This window comes from Acomys russatus, chromosome 22 (assembly GCF_903995435.1).
Source record: "Acomys russatus chromosome 22, mAcoRus1.1, whole genome shotgun sequence".
Classification (NCBI taxonomy): domain Eukaryota; kingdom Metazoa; phylum Chordata; class Mammalia; order Rodentia; family Muridae; genus Acomys; species Acomys russatus.
In genome coordinates this window covers 6,706,339-6,725,646 of record NC_067158.1, presented here as the reverse complement: position 1 = coordinate 6,725,646, position 19,308 = coordinate 6,706,339, and the positions used below count along the sequence as shown (strand labels likewise).

The window sequence follows — 19,308 nt, the reverse complement described above, 5'->3', positions numbered from 1 at the left end:
ACGATGGGCAGAGCACCGAACCCTCCGCCCCGCCCCGCCCACGCCTGACGTCAGCTGAGGTCCCAGGGGAAGAAGTGGACGGCTCGTTCGTGGGGGATGGGAGAGGGGGCGGGGCGTACCGTCTTCTTTCCCTAGTTCGGGCTTCCAATTTGAGTTAGGGGCTCATCGACATTTCTGGCAGCAGCTAGTAGGACCTAGATGCGGAGTCCCTCCGAGGCCCCTTTGCGGGTCCCACCCCTAGGGTTAGCAGTGAAGCCCTCGCGGTCTGGCCTTCCCGGGGCTATAGCTGGGGTCGGTGGCTGCGAGTCCGACGACAGCCTTACAGATCACCCTGTAACAAGACGCGGGTTCGTTCACGCCTCCCCTCTCGTGAAAGGCCTGGTACTTTCCTTCTAAAGCTCTCGTTTCCTTGGGGGAACATAACCGTCAGGCGCAGTAGGTGCGCTGTCTTTAGCCTTCCCCGTTCCCACCCAGGGCTGAGAAGGGTTAAATCTTGGCGCCAGCATCCTGGGAGAAGAAGGTAAGACCGCGGGGGTGTGAGGTGAGGGGTTTAGGGACTGCGTGGGTGCCAAAGAGGTGCGGCTGGAGTTCTTTCTGTGTTGTTAGCCAGGCGGAGTGGGACGTTTCTAGAACCTTAGCTAAGAGAGTTAAGGGCTTGTTCGGCCAGATTTCCCTACCCACGCATGCCAGGGGACGAACCACGCCTGTGCATGTGGTAATGAATTGAAAACGATCTTATGGAGTGAAACCCAGACTATTTCAGCAACCCCCACCCCCGGTCTCCGCTTTAGTCTTTCTTCCCCTTTCCGATGAAAAAATTTTCTAATTATTAAAAAAAAAAAAAAAAGTCCTTCTCCATTTGCTAAGACTGGGCTGGTTATATGGCGTGTGGAGAAGGGAATCAGTACCTTTAGGGATTCTGACACCCGGGAGGGGCTTTTGTAGCAACTTTTCAGTTCTTTCTGTAAAAGAAACAGCAAAACTTACCAGCGGAGACCCACACTGGAAAACTCAGCGTGAGAGGTATTTCTCAGGGCTTGTTTCAGAGGCGAGTCCAGTATCAGATCACAACTCATTTCTATTTACGAAAGAAATCCTACAATTTCATCACGTCGTGATGAAATAACCGTCTTCAAGGTATATGCCGTTCTTTTAATGGTGACCTGATTGAGGAGCTTTTGGATTACTACCAGGTGAAAATGGTATTGAGTTGTTTTACAACTCTGTACTTTATTAACAAAACGCTTGAGGGTTTGTTTGAATTATTTGAGACCTTATCAAATCACTCAGCGCAGGACATTTGGCTCATTTTTTTGTTGTTGTCGTCTTGTTTTTCGAGATAGGGTTTCTCTATGTAGCTTTGGCTGTCTTGGACTCCCTTTGTAGACCAGGCTGGCCTCGAACTCACTGAGGTACGCCTGCTTCTGCCTCCCCGAGTGCGTGCGCCACTGTGCCTGGTGTGATTTGGCAATTCTTAACAGGTTTGGGGACTTTTCAGAGCCTGCAGATTGTGGCGTGAATATATTGGCTTTGCATGATACCTTTGTTCTGGTGAACTATGGAGAAATAGCGTTCATTCTTGAAGCCAAAGGAGGAGCCTAAATTTGAATGTTGTCAGTTAACTCCAGAGGGAAGGCTTCCCTGTGAAGTGACCGTTTTGTTGTTGTTGTTTTGAGACAGGGTCTCTCTGTGTAGCCTTGGCTGTCCTGGACTCACTTTGTAGACCAGTCTGGCCGTGAACTCACAACGATCCACTAGCCTCTGCCTCCCGAGCTCTGGGATTAAAGGCGTGGACCATCACGCCTGGCCTGAAGTGACCTTTTAAAGAGCTTTTTTTTTTTTTTTTTTTTTTTTTTTATTTAATTATTTATTTATTTAAAGGTTAATTCTGTATTGAATCAAATGCTTGAAGTTAACGAAACAGGAAAAAATAAAATAACTAGTAAGTTTCTCTGTTATGAGACTATAAGGATCCCTCCCCTCTGTAAACTCTCAACTCTGTATGTAGCCCAGGCTTGCTTTGACTCTGTTTGGCTCAGGTTGGCCTTGAACTCAAGGTGATCCTCTTGCCTCAGCCTCTTGTGTCCTGAAACTATAGTCGTGAGCCACAATCCCTGGCAAGAGGATGCATTTTACAGAGTTATTTACATAGCTGGTAGAAAGGATCGGATACTGAAATAAACAATTGACCACACAGAGTTTTGTGATTTTTTTTTTTTTTTTAATAGCGTACCTCCCCATATTTTATGTACTTTCTTGAAAGCTTTACGTGGGCGACCCTGAGTGACCTGCAGCCCTGGTATCTGAACGTTCTTAATGTCAAGTCCAGAACAAGCTTGGCTTTCTTTTTCTTTTTTCTTCTTTTTTCTTTTTGTTTTTCAAGACAGGGTTTCTCTGTGTAGCCTTGGCTGGCCTATACTCGACTTGTAGACTAGGCTGGCCTTGAACTCAGAGATCTGCCTGCCTCTGCCTCCCTGAGTGCTGCGATTAGAAGCATGCATCACAAAATTTTCAAATGAAAGTGAGCTTTTCTTCTTAAGGGCATATTTGTACCAGTAAAAGACTGATAGTGCTCACTTCGTTTTTCCTTTCTTTCTTCTAGTTATAATTATTCAGCATGTTTCCCCTGACGGAGGAAAACAAGCCTGTGGCGCGGTTGTTGTTCAGTTCTGGTACCTGCCCAAGATGTATCTTCAGATTCTGCGCTGTGGATCTTCATGCACCTTACAAACGTCCATCCCAGGTATTTTCTTTTTACCTTAAAGGATGCTTTTGTAGTTTGGAATGAATGGCACTAGGTTTGAGTACAGCGAGTGGTCCCTAACTCCACTGAAGAAGGAAACTTAATAAAACTACTCCTGGGGGCTAGAGAGATGGCTCAGTGGAAGAGCATCTGCTCTTCCAAAAAGGACCTGGGTTCAATTCCCAGCATCCACATGACAGCTCACAACTGTCTGCAACTCTAGTTCCAAGGGATCTTGGGTAGAATTTTTTTTTTTTTTTTTTTGCTACATTTAATATTTGTGTAGGCTTTGTTTTTTTAAAGATTTATTTATTCATTATTTATACAGTCTTCTGTTTGCATGTACACCTACACACCAGAAGAGGGCGCCAGATCTCACCATTGATGGTTGTGAGCCACCATGTGGTTGCTGGGAACTGAACTCAGTACCTTTGGGAGCGCAGACGGTGCTCTTAACCTCTGAACCATCTCTCCAGCCCATGTATAGACATTTTTTTTAAAGGGCATCTAAACACAATATCAAAAGACATTGCTTCTCACCAGACATTAATGTGATGTAACAGGACTGGTCAGGACATAGTCCTAATTTTTTTTCTTTTAAATAGAAGTACATTTGCTTACCTTTTAAAAATTGAAATTGTAGCTGGGTAGAGGCACATGCCTTTAATACCAGCATTCATGAGGCAGAGATAGGCAGATCTCTGAGTTCGAGGCCAGCCTGGTCTATGGAGTGAGTTCCAGGACAGCCAGGGCTACACAAAAACCTTGTCTTGAAAAACAAACAAACAAAAGCAAAACAAAAAAATACCCTTATCTATTATTTTTATGAGTATATGTATATACTTCTGAGTATGGTATAAGTGCTTGTATGTGTGCATTTGTGCACTGTCGTGGGTGTGTGTGTGTGTGTGTGTGTGTGTGTGTGTTCTCTCCTTCCACCAAAGACTCTGGGAAATCAAACATGTTGTTGGGCTTGTGTGACACGTGCTCTTACCCAGCAGGCCATATTGCTTGTCCTGGTTACAGGATCGCTGTGTGTTACCTTCTTCCGGTGCTAGGGATTGAGCCCAGGGCTCACACATGCCAGTGTTCTGTCACTGAGGTATGTCCCCAGCCTGCCACTTGTTTCACTCTGCTTAGGGATTGTATTCTGAGAAATATGTCCTTAGATGACCTTGTGCTTCTGTGAACATCATGGAGTGTACTTAAGATGGCGGCAGTGTTACCAGGAGGATAATCTCAAGGGCTCACCACCCACCCACAGCTGTGCAGTCGGCTGTTGTCAGAAGCATTGTATGACACCTGGCTGTGCTGGGAAGCCTTTAAATGTACGTGCTTATTGAAATCATTATTTCTGAAACTAGTAACACAAGAAACTTAGAGAATCTTTTGCATTTATAGTAATACATAGAGAGCTGTGCCACTGAATAGAATGGTTGATACTAACAGTAACATTCTTAGCTGGGCGTGGTGGCGCACGCCTTTAATCCCAGCACTCGGGAGGCAGAGGCAGGCGGATCGCTGTGAGTTCGAGGCCAGCCTGGTCTACAAAGTGAGTCCAGGACAGCCAAGGCTACACAGAGAAACCCTGTCTCGAAAAAACAAAAAAAACAAAAAAACCAAAAAAACAAAACAAAAAAACAAAAAAAACAGTAACATTCTTTTCAAAGGCAAATACATGTAAATATACATACTCAGACACACTCAGTTTCCTATTTAAAAATTGCTAATAAATGATTCAGCATTTGCTGTTACTTTTTTGTTTTGTTTTGTTTTGTTTTTTGTTTTTCAAGACAGGGTTTCTCTGTGTAGCCTTGGCTGTCCTGGACTCGCTTTGTAGACCAGGCTGGCCTCGAACTCACAGGGATCTGCCTGCCTCTGCCTCCCGAGTGCTGGGATTAAAGGTGCGCGCCACGATACCTGGCTTGCTGTCATTTTCTGTATCATTATATTGTTTCTATGTTAGAAATAATAGTAGTGCCCAGTGTTTGTCTGCTGTTACTGCAAGTCAGGCTTTCATGTGATCTTTTGCAAGTACATGCTGTGATCGTCTCTATTTTCAGATGAAGCTACTGAAACACAGAGAGGTTAAGCAGCCTGCCCAAAGTTAAACAGCTAACGAGCAAGCTAGGAATTGAACAGTTTTTCTGAATCCAAAGCCTAGAATTTGGAGATAGAAGACGTGGATTTGAATTTCAGTTCCCTGCTGTTTGCTTCAGTTTACGTCTCTGTACATGGGAATGGGGATAACTTCTACCTCATGGGACTTTAAGGGACATTATCTATTAAGTATGTGAAAGCAGCTGGAAACCAGAAATAGCACATGGGCAGTGGTAGTTGCTATGTGTGTAAATCTCTGCCTATATCCAGCTTTGTGTAATCGTCCTTATATACTTTTCCATACATGTCACATACGCACACATATATGTATGTATGTGTATATATACATATATACATGTTTTATTTTATACATTTTATTCAAAATACATTTTATATAAAGAAACTGTCAGCAACTTTGACTTGTAATATTCTTTGTGAATAAATATAAACAAAATATTTGAAGGCTGTCTTGAAGTGTTTTAATTTTTGTTTTGTTCCAGCCATGTGCTGTGCATGAGCACACACATGTTCATGCTATGCTGTACCCATGTTAGAGACGTCAGGTAGCCATCAACATTTGGGTGGGTCATAATATACCACTGTGTGTGTATGTGTGAATAATTTGTGAAAATCGGAGTGCTAATGCATCAACAAAATGAATTTAATGTTTGAATGAAAAAAGAAAACTGTCTTGAGTTAGTGCAGTCTAACTGAATTCAAACAATTTAGCCAGCAAGTGAAGAGCCAGACCAGCCGGATGTAGAAGAAACACAAAGAAAACTGAGCATTTAGAGGGCAGACGTGTCGGCCTTTTCAAGTGGAGGCTTGTTTTTAACATTCTAATACAAGGGGTGACAGAAACGAGACAAAATATGTAGAAGAGGACTTCTTTTGATTAATGCTTATAAATGGATTGTAATTATGGCGCCAAATTTTAGCCCTGCCAAATCTATGTATTTTGGTAAATTTTCTCAGTCTTCCTTGCTCAACCTTTAAATGATGAGATTTCACTTAACTAACACTGTGCTTCTGAGGTGGTTAATTAACTTAGCAGAATAAAAATCAGCTTTCACTTTCCGTGGTGTGTGTGTGTGTGTGTGTGTGTGTGTGTGTGTGTGTGTGTCTGCATGTCTGTATGTCTGTGTGTCTGTCTGTCTGTCTCTGACTCTTTGCTGTTGGACTTGGAATCCAGGGCCTCATGCAGGCTAAGCAGATATTTTACCACTGAACTACATCTCCATCCCAGTTTATATTTTTGTCTTAGTAATTAGAATCGAATTTTGTCTTAAGCTAATAGTGAATGACCTTCCCAATAGAACGACAAGCCAGGCTTGTGAATTTGTGGGAGGCAGAGGCAGGCGGATCGCTGTGAGTTCGAGGCCAGCCTGGTTTACAAAGTGAGTCCAGGACAGCCAAGGCTACAAAGAGACCCTGTTTCAAAAAACAAAACAACAAAAATAAATAAATAAATAAATAAATAACGATTGGGGTTTAAGCTTCACCAATTTGTGAAATTCTTCTGGAAAAACCTTCACATGTATAATAGGTGTTTGATTAGTGTGTACTTTAAATGCCTTAATAAATTCAGAGTCACCAGTAATGCGTGGGTGCTGTGTTAAGGACAGAAATCAAAGCACTTCCTTTGATGCCATTTAACCAAGAGGGAGCCTGGATTTGACTTCTCTTTGTGTTTTTGTCATTCTCTGTCTCCTTGGCATGTGAGTCTGAAACTGTGCCTGCTTGAAGGCTGCCTTATAAAATTATGCGTGCGTGTGTGCGTATGTGTGTGTGTGTGTCCGTCTTTATGTGTCTGACTGTCCCTAACAAAGAGCTTTTTTCTCTTTTTAAATATATTTAAACATTTTATTTTTAGTCGTGAGTATATCTGTATGATGGGTGCCGTGTGGGGGTGACTGCAGAGGCCAGAGGCATCTGAGCCCCTGGAGCTGGAGAAACAGACAGTTGTGAGCTAACTGATGTGATCCTCTTGAAGAACGAGCCATGCTCTTAACTACCGAGCCATCTCTCTAGCCCCGTCTCCTTAATAGAAATCATCACAGCATAGAAATTGTCACAAGGAATGAGGAAGGCCGCTTTTAGCCTATTTGCTGTTTCCAGCAAATAATTATCATAACACACACACAAACACACACATGTGTTACTCGTGGGTCAGGGGCATGGGAGAATACACAACTTAAAATTATAGCCATACGTTAGCTTGGGAAATCCAAGGCGAGCAAGGTTGGTTGTTACGTTGTTCTTTTAAAGGCCAGTAGGATAACAGTTGTAAGTGATTTCTGGGTGCAGTGGTAACTGGCTGTGGGGTCCCGCAAAAGTAACAGTCCCTTAGAATGTAAGAGATATTTCTGTCATAATGTGTGGTACAGGGTAGCACCTTAGCATCTTAGAATCCCTGGAAAGCCAATGCTGTAGTAAGTTGGTTACTCCCGGATACAAACCAGCATTGTCTGAGTTCCTCTGTTAGTCTTCTCTACGTCTTATTCGGAGACAGTGTTCCATTATGTGGTCCTGGGTGGCTTAAACTCACAAGAGATCTGCTGCCTGTGCCTCTCAATGTTCTAGTGGACTCTAAAGGGCTGGCCTTCATGACCAGCGTTGCTCCTATGTGCCTTAAATCCCAGTGCTCAGAGGCGGGCAGATCTCTTGTGTGACACCCATGCCTTACTGGTGACTCTGAATTTATTATTAATGCTCTTACTAATGCTAATCAGATACCTATTATACATGTGAATATTTTTCCAGAAGAATTTCGCAAATCAATGAAGCTAAAAAACCCCAACCTTAAGTAGAAAGGCTCCATCAACAAAGTTACAAATCTGGTGTGTAGTTCTATTCGGAAGGTCATTTACGACTAATTAAAACAACAAAGCAAAACTAAGGAACAAAAGATGAAGTGCCATCACACCCTGCTGACTTTCAGGCTTCATCATAGGACCCTCAAAGCCACTTGAAAAGCTGGGCAGTGGTGGCGCACGCCTTTAATCTCAGCACTCGGGAGGCAGAGGCAGGCGGATCACTGTGAGTTTGAGGCCAGCCTGGTCTACAAAATGAGTCCAGGATAGCCAGGGCTACACAGAGAAACCCTGTCTGGAACCCCCTCACCCCCCAAAAAAAGCCACTTGAAAATGTTATTGCTTTTTCTGTTATTAACTTTTCAGGAGTTGTCCATTGATCTACGAAAATTTCTAGAACTTGAAAAAGATGAGTTAATTTTGGAAGTTCCAAACCCACCATACAAGAAAATCCGTCTCCAAGAAGATGGGCTTGATGAATTGAGTGAAAACAGCAAGGAGGGAGTCTCTGTGTCCGAAGACGAAAACCTTGTCTCGGAGCCCTCCAACCTGAGCGTGTGCAACATTTGCCTAGGAGTTCTGCAGGGATTCTGTGAAAAAGAGTTTGTTACAAAGGTAAACCTCCACTCCTCATGAGGACAGACAGTGTGAGCCTTACAGCTTAGAATTCTTATATATAGCATTCCTGAAGAAGAAACCATTCATGGTAACTTGGGTTAGTCCAGGTGGGCACTAAAGTCTTTTCTTCTTCTTCTTCTTCTTCTTCTTCTTCTTCTTCTTCTTCTCCTTCTCCTTCTCCTCCTTCTCCTTCTCCTTCTCCTTCTCCTCCTTCTCCTTCTCCTTCTTCTTCTTCTCCTTCTCCTTCTCCTCCTTCTCCTTCTCCTTCTCCTTCTCCTTCTTCTCCTTCTCCTTCTCCTTCTCCTTCTTCTCCTTCTTCTCCTTCTTCTCTCTCTCCTTCTTCTCCTTCTCTTTCTCCTTCTCTTCTTCTTCTTCTTCTCCTTTCTCTTCTTCCTTCTTCTTCTGTCTTCTCCGTCTTCTTCTCCTTCTTCTCCTTCTTCTCCTTCTTCGCTTCTCCTTCTCTCCTTCTTCTCCTTCTTCTTCTTCTTCTTCTTTTTTTTTTTTTTTTCCAGACAGGGTTTCTCTGTGTAGCCTTAGCTGTTCTGGACTTACTTTGTAGACCACGCTAGCCTCGAACTCACAGCAATCCACCCCTGCCTCTGCCTCCCCAGTGCTAAAGGCTCTTTTTAATTAAAAGAGTCCAACTATTGGGGGCTGGAGAGATGGTTCAGTGGTTAAGAGCACTGCCTGCTCTTCCAGAGGTCCTGAGTTCAATTCCCAGCAACCCCATGGTGGCTCACAGCCATCTATAATGTAATCTGATACCCTTTTCTGTAGATAAAGCACTCATATGCAATAAATAAAATAAATAAATCTTAAAAAAAGAAGAGTCCAACTATTCTGAGACTGTGTGTCAACATAGTGCCAAATTAATAAGAGCTGTCTGATGCTCCACGTATTGTCCTGAAACTGCCAGTTGTGTAGGTCAGAGTTAACAAATACTAATCTATGATGTTTAGGAGGAGCTCCCCCACTCAACTGTGGGCACTTTGGACTGTTTGCCAGGCACACAGTAGGCCAGCACAGTATCTGAACCTTCGCCCCCAGCTCCGAAGTGAATGTTGGGAAGTTGTGCAGTGTCATCGCCTGGGAGAAGGGTTGTCATTAGAGCCACATTTTCAGCGATTCTTGGGACTTTCTGTAATACTCTTGTAGGTATGCCAGAAGGTTGCGGCCTCAGCGTTTGAGTTCAGCAGCGCGGTTTTATCCGTCTCCTTCCCACCGCAGCTCTCTGTCCGAGAGGTAAGACCCTTTGCGTGCTTCAGAGCACACAGGGAATGTATGCTAGGAACTCCTAATCCCTAAACCACAATCAAACAAGAGTGGGAATGTATCGGGCGTGGTGGCGCATGCCTGTAATCCCAGCACTCGGGAGGCAGAGGCAGGTGGATCTCTGTGAGTTCGAGGCCAGCCTGGTCTACAAAGCAAGTCTAGGACAGCCAAGGCTACACAGAGAAACTTTGTCTCAAAAAAAACCAAAACAAACAAACAGAGAGTGGGAATGGAAGCTGGGTGTGGATGCTCACACTTGTCATCTCGGTGGCGCTGGGTATGGGAACAGGGTGGTGGGGAGTGCTGTGAGTGCAGAACCAAGGCTGCAGTGCAGTTGCATAATGGGATATGAGCAAGTGTGGCCAGACATGCCTTGGATCTGTCACAGAGTTGATTTGAATCAATGTTGCATATTCACAAACGTTTTACTGTTGTCAGCTTTTTCTTGCAACCCCTCCACGTTCAGTTACGAGTCCAGGTGTGGTTGCCACCCACAGTCTAAAAAGCCACATTGACAGATACCACATTTAGCTAAAAGCATGTAATTTGAGAATGTTTGAATTTGAAGTTTTTTTTCTCCTAAGCATTTATTTATTTACTTAGGTTCTCTGAGACAGGATTTCTCTGTGTAGCCTTGGCTTTCCTGGGCTTGCTTTGTAGACCAGGCTGGCCTCCAACTGCCCGTCACTGTACTTGGCTTCTTAACTTTTAAGGTGTCTAAGATTTATCCATAAGTAGGCATGGTGGCTCCTGCCTGGGATTCTGGTACTCAGGAAGGTGGAGGGGGTGGGGGGATGGGGGGACTGAGGGGAGAGGGGGGTGAGGGTGGGGCAGAACGGTTGCTTGGTGTTTGAGCCCAACAGGGAGAGTTTTTCACATACCATGTCAGAGAGATGTGTGTCTTCAGTCAGGTAGGGCCGAGGAATTTGCATTCTCACCTGTGTTGTTGTTACAAAGACTACACTTTGAGAAAACCTTAAGGTTTTTTTTTTTACATTTTATTTTTGTTTTATTTGTGTGTGTATGTATCTCTGTGTGTGTGTCTGCACATGTGAGTGTATTGTGTGTATGTGAGTGTGTGTATATGTCTGTGTACGTGTGTGTATGAGTGTGTGCTTGTGTGTGTGTGTGTGTGTGTGTGTGTAGCATATGTCACAGTGTGCCTGTAGAAGTCAGGACAGCTTGTAGGAGTTGGTTCTTTCCCTAAAATTTGGGAGTCCTACAGGTCAAATATGGTCGTCAGGCTTGGCCACAGAAACCTTTAGCCGCTGAGACATTTTGCCATGAGCCTTGTGAGTATCCCTGTCCCTTTTATGAGAGAATGTTTCAGCCCAGAGAAAACGCCTGTACACTATTCTTCCCCATCTGCTGGCTTTTACACTCTCCTGCCCTGTGGGAGGTTCCAGGCCTTGGGGGGGGGGGGTGCAATGTAGCTGTGATGACTGTCTTCTGTTTCTGGCCAAGCCTTGGGTCACTAGGCCACAGCAATAAACTCTCAGAACTTTGACTGATGAGTTGCTGCACTAGTGATCGCCCATTGTAAAAGAAAAGTTTCCTTCTATTATTGAGGCTGGGGAGTAGCAGGGTGAGAGTAAACGCAAATGTTTGGAAATGAGTTTGACAGCCATATCACATCTGTTTAATGAAACAGTAGCAGCTCCCCACTGTAGCCTCTGACCTCATCAGTCACAGCATTTGTCCCTTCCTCAAACCAGTTGGATTCCTGCTGCTGCTGTTGCCCTGTGTTCACAGTGGCTTCTGTAAAGCCACAGCATAGCACTACCCAGAAACTGCTAACTGATGCCCCAGACTAGAAAAGAGCAGTCCACTAAGCCCTTGTCTTCCCAACTCTTTGAGGTCTATCTTTACCATCTGCCAGCAGAGGGCGATATTGTATCACCAGCTTGGTTATTTCCCACATGTGGCTAGTGTATGGCGCTCCCTTTGCTTGCCCTAATGATCTTTTTAGTGATCTTCTCCCCCCTCCCAACCCCCCCCCCCCCCCCCCGCTCACCCCAGACAGGGTTACTCTGTGTAGCCTTGGCTGTCCTGGACTCACTTTGTAGACCAGGCTGGCCTTGAACTCACAGTGCTCCACCTGCCTCTGAGTGTTGGGATTAAAGGTGTGCGCTACCACCCAATACCCCCGCCCCCCAGCGATCTTAAATGAGTTACATTGTCTCCTAAATGTTACTCTGATCATATGAAACACTCTGCTTCTCAACCTGTAGGATGCTTTGTTTGCCAAATCAAAATGTATTTCTTGTCTCCATTCTTTGCATTAAATACTCCAAATTAGTTAGGAATAAAAATACTCATTTTGTGCCAGCACTTTTTAATTTAAAATTATCTTTTCTTAAAATGTTATAAGTTATAGGGGAAAGGGGTGGAGGAAGGAGGGTGGGACTGGAAGGGGGCTACAACCAGGATTTAAAGTAAAGGAAGGAAGGAAGTTATGTTAATTTTTTAAACATTGGTTTTATTTAAATTAGTGGGCCTCTTACCAGTTTGGACCTGTAGATCTCATTTAAGACCTGAAGAAAATGGTGAATTCCTTTGCCCTAAGAATGCACAGTCTTGCCTGGTATAGTGCAGTTCTTATAATTGAGCCCTCAGGAGACTGACCGGATTGTGAGTTCAAGGCTATCCAGGGCTGTATAGTGATGCCCTATATTAAACCAAACAAAGAAAAAAAAAAAATAGAATGCACACACTCATAGTTCTGCATGTACTTACAGACCCTAGGATTTTTCTGAATTGGATTCTTCAATAAAATCTCCCTTTTTTGCTAATGTCCTTTCTTATTTGAAAGGCCAGTGTTCTTTCTAATTATGTTAAGCCCACAGGTCCAACAGCAAATACAGAGAGACACTCATTTAAGATTGTAACCTGTGTGGGGGCCTGAGCTGGCTGCCTTCTGACTCAGCAGATTTTCTCCTTTCTATTCCCCATGCTTTTCAACTTACAATTTGTATGGCAGACACCCGTTCTAGATACCGCTGCCCTTTCTGAGCTTAGAAAGGTGGGTTTAAAGTTTGTTTCAGCATCAGCGGCCCCTGATTAGTTAGTTAGACCTTCGTTCAATCTCTGCAAGTTCTATGGTCCAGAGATTTTAGGTACACAGGCTGTGAGCATGCGAGCATGCCTCTGTGTGTGTGTGTGTGTATGTGTGTGTGTGTGTGTGTGTGTGTGTGTATGCAGAGGCCAGCAGTCAACCTTGGACTTGTCTAGGAGCTTGAGACTGAGGTCTCTCGCTGACCTGGCACTTGGGAATGTGACTAAGCTAGCTGGCCAGCCTGAGCTTCAGTCATGCACTTGTCACCTTTCGCTTCTTCACACGGTTCTGGGGACCAAGCTCAAGTCCTGATGCTTTGGAACCAAGCGCTTCACTGACAGCCACGTTCTCAGCCTTCCAGGCTGCGACTGTATGTGTGGTGTGCCACCGCACACAGCCCATGAGTGTACGCCAGAGCAGGACTCGGGGTGTCAACTCTGTCACTGCCTACCCTGTTGCCTTGGGACAGCCTCTCAGCGAACCTGAAGCTCGGTGACAGCCAGCAAGCCTCCTGGCTCCACATGCCCACCATCCTAGCGTTACTCATTCGTATGCAGCCACGGTAGGCCGCTTCAGTAGGGAGGGGCAGGGGATTTGAACTTCTGCTTGAGTAGTAAGTGTTCTTTGCCCACTGGACCGTCTTTCCAGTCCCTAGGACACACCTTTAAAAACCTTCATAGCACACACAGGTAAGTTCACGCAACCATCCAAATCCATCCTCTCTGGAAGCTTGTCCCATGGGTCCCAGCATACACTGTTTGCACTGTTGAGAGTCACAGAGAAGCCAGTGAGGTAACTTAGCAAGTCAACCCTGTCCCGAAGCCAGAAGCCCTGAGCTCAGTCCCACGTGGTGGAAGGGATTGAACCAGGGCTCACAAATTGCCCTCTGACCTCAGCATGCACACCATGGTGTGCACAAATGCCCGCGGGCACACACATATACACACAAATAGGAATGCCATAATAGCAAAAGAGTCACGGGATCACAGATCTTTAGGACACCGTGCCACTCCTGTAGACCAGGGCTCCCTAGCTTTTCCCGGCATTTATTTTTAAAAATTATAATTGTGTGCGTTGTTGCGATTTATCACAGCCCTGTGTAGACCACCTCTCCAGGTGTAAACCCATCCATACCTTTTGAGAAGGTCTGGCAGAGAGTTGGAGTTGGTCATCACCTTTTAAACCATTTAAAAGTTGTCACTTTTATTTTGTCTGTGTGTGCTATATTGGGGGAGGGCGCCCATACCCCAGTGGGTGTGTGGAGGTCTGAGGGAGGGCGCCCATGCCACAGTGGGTGTGTGGAGGTCCGAGGGAGGGCGCCCACGCCACAGTGGGTGTGTGGAGGTCTGAGGGAGGGCGCCCATGCCCCAGTGGGTGTGTGGAGGTCTGAAGGAGGGCGCCCATGCCCCAGTGGGTGTGTGGAGGTCTGAGGGAGGGCGCCCATGCCCCAGTGGGTGTGTGGAGGTCTGAGGGAGGGCGCCCATGCCCCAGTGGGTGTGTGGAGGTCTGAGGGAGGGCGCCCATGCCACAGTGGGTGTGTGGAGGTCCGAGGGAGGGCGCCCATGCCCCAGTGGGTGTGTGGAGGTCCGAGGGAGGGCGCCCATGCCACAGTGGGTGTGTGGAGGTCCGAGGGAGGGCACCCATGCCACAGTGGGTGTGTGGAGGTCTGAGGGAGGGCACCCATGCCACAGTGGGTGTGTGTGGAGGTCCGAGGAGGGCACCCGCCACAGTGGGTGTGTGGAGGTCTGAGGAGGGCGCCCATGCCACAGTGTGGTGTAGTCGAGGAGGGCACCCATGCCACAGTGGGTGTGTGGAGGTGGAGGTCTGAGGAGGGCACCCACGCCACAGTGGGTGTGTGGAGGTCTGAGGGAGGGCGCCCATGCCACAGTGGGTGTGTGGAGGTCTGAGGGAGGGCGCCCATGCCACAGTGGGTGTGTAGAGGTCTGAGGAGGGCGCCCATGCCACAGTGAGTGTGTGGAGCTCTGAGGACCCCTTGTAAATGCATTTTCTTCCCTCTTTATGTGGGGGACCCCTTTCCCTTGTCTGCACTTGCACAGCAGGCACCTTTGCCTGCCAGGCCATCTTGCCAATTGTTGCAAAATTAGTATGCCATTAGTAGTAGTTGGCTATGAGTGTACATGTGTGTGTGTGTGTACATATGTGCATGCCACAGGGCATTGTGCTGGTCAGAAGGCAACTTGTGGGAGTCAGACGGGCCATGGGGATGGAATTCTGGTCATCCTTGGAGGTAAGTATCCTTCCTATGGCGCCATCTCATGGCCCTCTTCAAGCTTAATGTATTCATGTGACAGCCTGTGTCATGTTTATTGAAGTTTGAATGTGTTTTCCTGCTCCTTTAAAGACATTTTTTAAAGCCACATTATCTCTTCGTCTTGTGAATTTATGTGTATTTTATTTTACCTGATCATCTTGGCTTCATGAAAGGACCTTTTTAAAAAACTACTCATTGTTTTTATTATTTAAATACACAAAATAATAGGCTTCATCAAGGTGTCTTCATGGTCTTTGTTCTAGTCCCAGCCGTGATCAAGTAGTGCTGGACCACCATGGAAATGTATTGGGTCTGGGAATGTAGTTGAGAGCATAGCCAAGCATGTGTTTTAAATGCTTAAAGACATGTATTTACTTTCTAGTTTTGCCTTTTTCTCTTGGCCTGTTGCCAGCTAGGATAGGCGGAGGAAGAGCAAGAAGGATGAGGTTGCTATGGTTTCTCCCATGTGGATGTGCAGGCTGGCCTAAGAACATGGACAGCCCTTCAACATGTGATGTTTCCTGTTTTAATTTGCATGCTTCTATACCTGTGAATTATCACAGCACTTTTAGAGTTTATAGTAAGATTGGCAGTAGAGCAGAAAACAGGATAAAGCAAATCACTTAAAAGTGTTTCTCTCTGAGTGATCACTTACCAGCTGTGGAGATCCCTATGAGATGCTTTTTTGGGTGCATACATTTTTAGGACTGTGACCTAGTGCACTAAGTTTCAAAAAAGGGAACTTCTAATTTGGGCTCTTCCTATTTTTGGTTTCAGTTTTCACATCACACAGAGAAGTCATGTCAGCCATCTTTTAATTATTTTATTTTATTTTATTTTGATTGATAAAATCACTTTGATTTAGATTTAGTAATTCTTTTATGATTGCTTCTGAAAAGTCATGTATAATAATGATAGTAAATTCTATATGATTTATACTTATATGAGTTTATAAAGTGATAGGTCACATATAAAATAGTTATATAAGCGCTGTATTTTTTTTAGGAGCAGCAAGATAAAACTCCTTAAAGTAAGCGCCACCATTTATTGAGTATATAGTGCAGTCTTCTGCCATCATCACAGCCCCCTGAAGAAGGCCGGTGTTCTTATCTGTTTTACTGTGATGAAATTGAAGTTCAAGGTGACATTGCTGATAAATAGCAGAGGTAGGATTTGAACTTTGAACTTGCCAGCTCCAAAGAGAATGCTTTTACTTATTGCTTGCGATACTACCTATATTGTGACTCCAAACACAGCTTGTGTTTTTGAACCTCCTTTGGTATTTTCTCCAGTTGCTATGATAGCTTCAAAGTTAGAGATAGAATCCTTGACTTTTGCTTTTGTTTTTGCTTCAAATACAGCAAGGGTTCTTGGAATATTTCAACAAGAGAAATAATTTGAAGGTGGAGGGAGATGGCTTGGTCAATAAAGGTCTCACCACACAAGCTTGAGGGCACGAGTTCAGTCCCCACGCCCTCGTTCCCAGTGGATGAAGTGTGTCTGTGGTCCCCACACTGGGGAGGTGGCCAGTCCGCGTAGTCTAATTAGTGAGGCCCAGGCCCCCTATGGGATACCTGGTCTCAGACAGCCATGGTGGGGACCTTCTGAGGAGCAGCACCCCCAGCTGACTTCTGACACCCATGTGTGCACGCACGCACCTGCAGCACCAGCACACCAACAGATGCCATAGTGAGCAATAAGCTACTAGTTCTTAATAACTCAAGTTTTGTAAAAAGATAAACATTAAGAACTCAAGCTTTAGCCGAGCATGGTGGTGCACACCTTTAATCCCAGCACTTGGGAGGCAGAGGCAGGTGGATCTCTGTGAGTTCGAGGCCAGCCTGGTCTACAAAGTGAGTCCAAGACAGCCAAGGCTACACAGAGAAACCCTGTCTTGAAAAGCCAGGGCTGGAGAGATGGCTCAAAGGTTAAGAACACTGGATGCTCTTCAATTCCCAGCAACCACATGGTGGCTCACAGGCATCTATAAGGAGATCTGGTGCCCTCTTCTGGTGAGCAGGTGTACATGAAGATACAACATTGTATACATAATAAATAAATCTTTAAAAAAAAAAAAGAGCTCAAGCTTTGTTAATAGATGACTAGAATTTGTACAAAGGGATTTTCAGAGGAGATATATTAAATTCTTTATGTAGTACTGTTGTGTGTGTGTATGCGTGTATATATATGCATGCATGGTATGTAACCAAGTGTGTATATGTGCACATACACACATGCTATGGTGTGTTTGTGGCGGTCCTAGGGAGTGGAATCTGGGGATAGAGTCAGGCTTTCAGAATTTCATGCCTTCTACCTGCTGAACCCTCTCAGCTTGCTGGCTCCTACCTAGCACGTAACTTTTACATAAAAAACCTCTAGTCATTTCTTTGATGTGCTGCTTTTGATTTTCCTTTGCTTTTTGATTGGTGCACATCTGTGATGAGGAATTATGACGTCAACTCTCTTCATTGGAGTTAGCAGTGCCAGTAAAGCTTCAGTCATATCCTTTTGTCACTAATATGTATGTCCAAGAAAAGGGGCTGGAGGCAAGTGGGGCGCACCCACTGTGTGACAGTCGGAGGCTCTCTCACTGCTCGGCGCTACCTCTTTCCCTTGCGGGGGGGGGGGGGGGGGAGGGTCAGCCAGCCAGCTTTAGGCAGGGTTTGTCAGGAAGTGCTGACGACTTGCCGTGTTTAACTCCTTTAAAATTTAGCACCCCTGGCTAATACTGACAGAGGATCTGCATAGTGTGCGTTTTCTATGTTGGTACCATTCAGAGCCCCAAATAGAAAGTTTAGCCGGCGGGACCATAGTCCAACGCTGCCTGCACCTTTCATTTTACAGTCAGTCTGTGTTCGGCTCTAACCGCAGCTTCCCGAGCCCTGGCTCTGAAGCCGCAGCTAGTCTCCAACTTTGGCTCCTCCTTGCCGGAGCGCTGGAGGGCAGGCATGTGTGCTTCTGTCCTTGTCACTGCTTGGAAGTGTCGGTTGGATGGTCCGTGGTGACAGGGTAGCGGTCTTCCAGGGACAGCCAGAGCAGATGCTGAGGGGGAGAGGGGAGAACAACTTTAAATGTGTGCATTTAGTAAACATTAAACAGTATTTTCATCAAATCATGGTTTTTAACATTATCCAAGTTAGTAACTGATGCAGTGTTGAACAGAGGTGAAAGCCTTAATTCCCTTAGTGCTTTACCGAGGTGAAATCTCAGTTTATTTCTGAAGTGAGGGCTAAGTATTATCGTGAGCAGCTGGGCAGAGATATGAGGGGGACTTTTATCAATTGGGTAGGGTAAAAGAACCATTTTGAATTTGAATATGGTCGTGTAGTGTACAAAAGAAAATAAAATGAAGTGGATCTGAAGGCCGGCGTGGACAGCGCTCTTATTTCTACACGTGTGCTCATGGAAAATGAGTTTCAATTAGAACTGAGCTCAGATCAGCGTTTAACTTTCCTGGAAAGCTGGCATACATGTATTGTTTATATATGATTTTCCTTTGGGGTAGCTATTAAGAGCCATAACTTGGTGATTTCCTGTGATTTTCATTTCTGAAAGTATCACAGAAAGCATCACTTACTTAAATAAATAGGCATGTACATTTGAGCCGTGAGCCCACAAAGCAGTAGCCAGCTACGGATGCTAACTTGACGTCCTAGAAGGTTCTAGTGCAAAGATGTATCCAAAGGATCTTGTCTTTGGTACCATCTTACCTTGTGATGTAGCCCAGATTGTTTTGCAAATAGATGCGCCAGGTACACTGCTGGAGAGGTTTAAAGACCACTCCTGCGAACACTACAGTGGGCTGGAGTGTCCAATACACAGTGCAGGTGGCTGGGGATAGCTGGGTTGCTAAAATACTTGTCTTTACATGCACTGGCGAGGGCCTGTGTTCAACTCCCAAGCAGCTCTCTAGTAGCAATTAGTCCATGAGAGATTTGGTTTAGTCTGACGCTTGGATAGCTTACTGGACATCAAGGTAAACTCTGCTCCTACTGGCTAGACCCCCACATTAAAAGAAAGTTCTTAAAAGAATTTGAAAAGTTTCACGTGTATGGTGGTTTTGCCTGCACGTACGTGTAACATGTGCAATGCCCCTGGAAGCCAGAAGAGGGCGTCAGACCCACTGGGACCCGAGTTGCAGACTGTTGTGAGCCACCACTGGGAATTGATGGCAGGGTCTCTGGAAGAGCATCCAGTGCTCTTGACCACCGAGTTATCTCTTCAGTCCCTTTGCTCACATGTTTATGACTTGACACAGGCTCTCACTTTGTAGCCCTGGCTGGCCTGGAACTGCCTCTTGCTTCCTGGGATTAAAGGCCTGCGCCACTATGATCGGCCCACTTCTTATTTTGTTAATCACGCATATGTGCACACAAGGTCTCTGTAGAGGTCAGGTCCCCTGGAGCTGGAGTTACCAGCAGTTATGGTCTGTCTG

At 45.4% G+C, this 19,308-nt stretch overlaps 1 protein-coding gene across 2 annotated transcripts in view; it reads left to right on the top strand.

Annotated features, from left to right (window-relative positions):
- Positions 1–129: 129 nt before the first annotated feature.
- Pus10 (pseudouridine synthase 10) overlaps positions 130–19,308 on the top strand; it is a 64,253-nt gene continuing 45,074 nt past the window's right edge. The window contains exons 1-4 of one of the 2 annotated variants that reach the window (XM_051164970.1): positions 130–520; positions 2,603–2,743; positions 8,023–8,271; positions 9,430–9,516. In XM_051164970.1, the coding sequence (XP_051020927.1) occupies positions 2,618–2,743; positions 8,023–8,271; positions 9,430–9,516 (462 nt within the window). In that variant the 5' untranslated portion in view covers positions 130–520; positions 2,603–2,617. Of the gene's footprint in view, positions 521–2,602; positions 2,744–8,022; positions 8,272–9,429; positions 9,517–19,308 lie in introns of those variants that run through there. The other variant, XM_051164969.1, reaches the window with a different exon arrangement.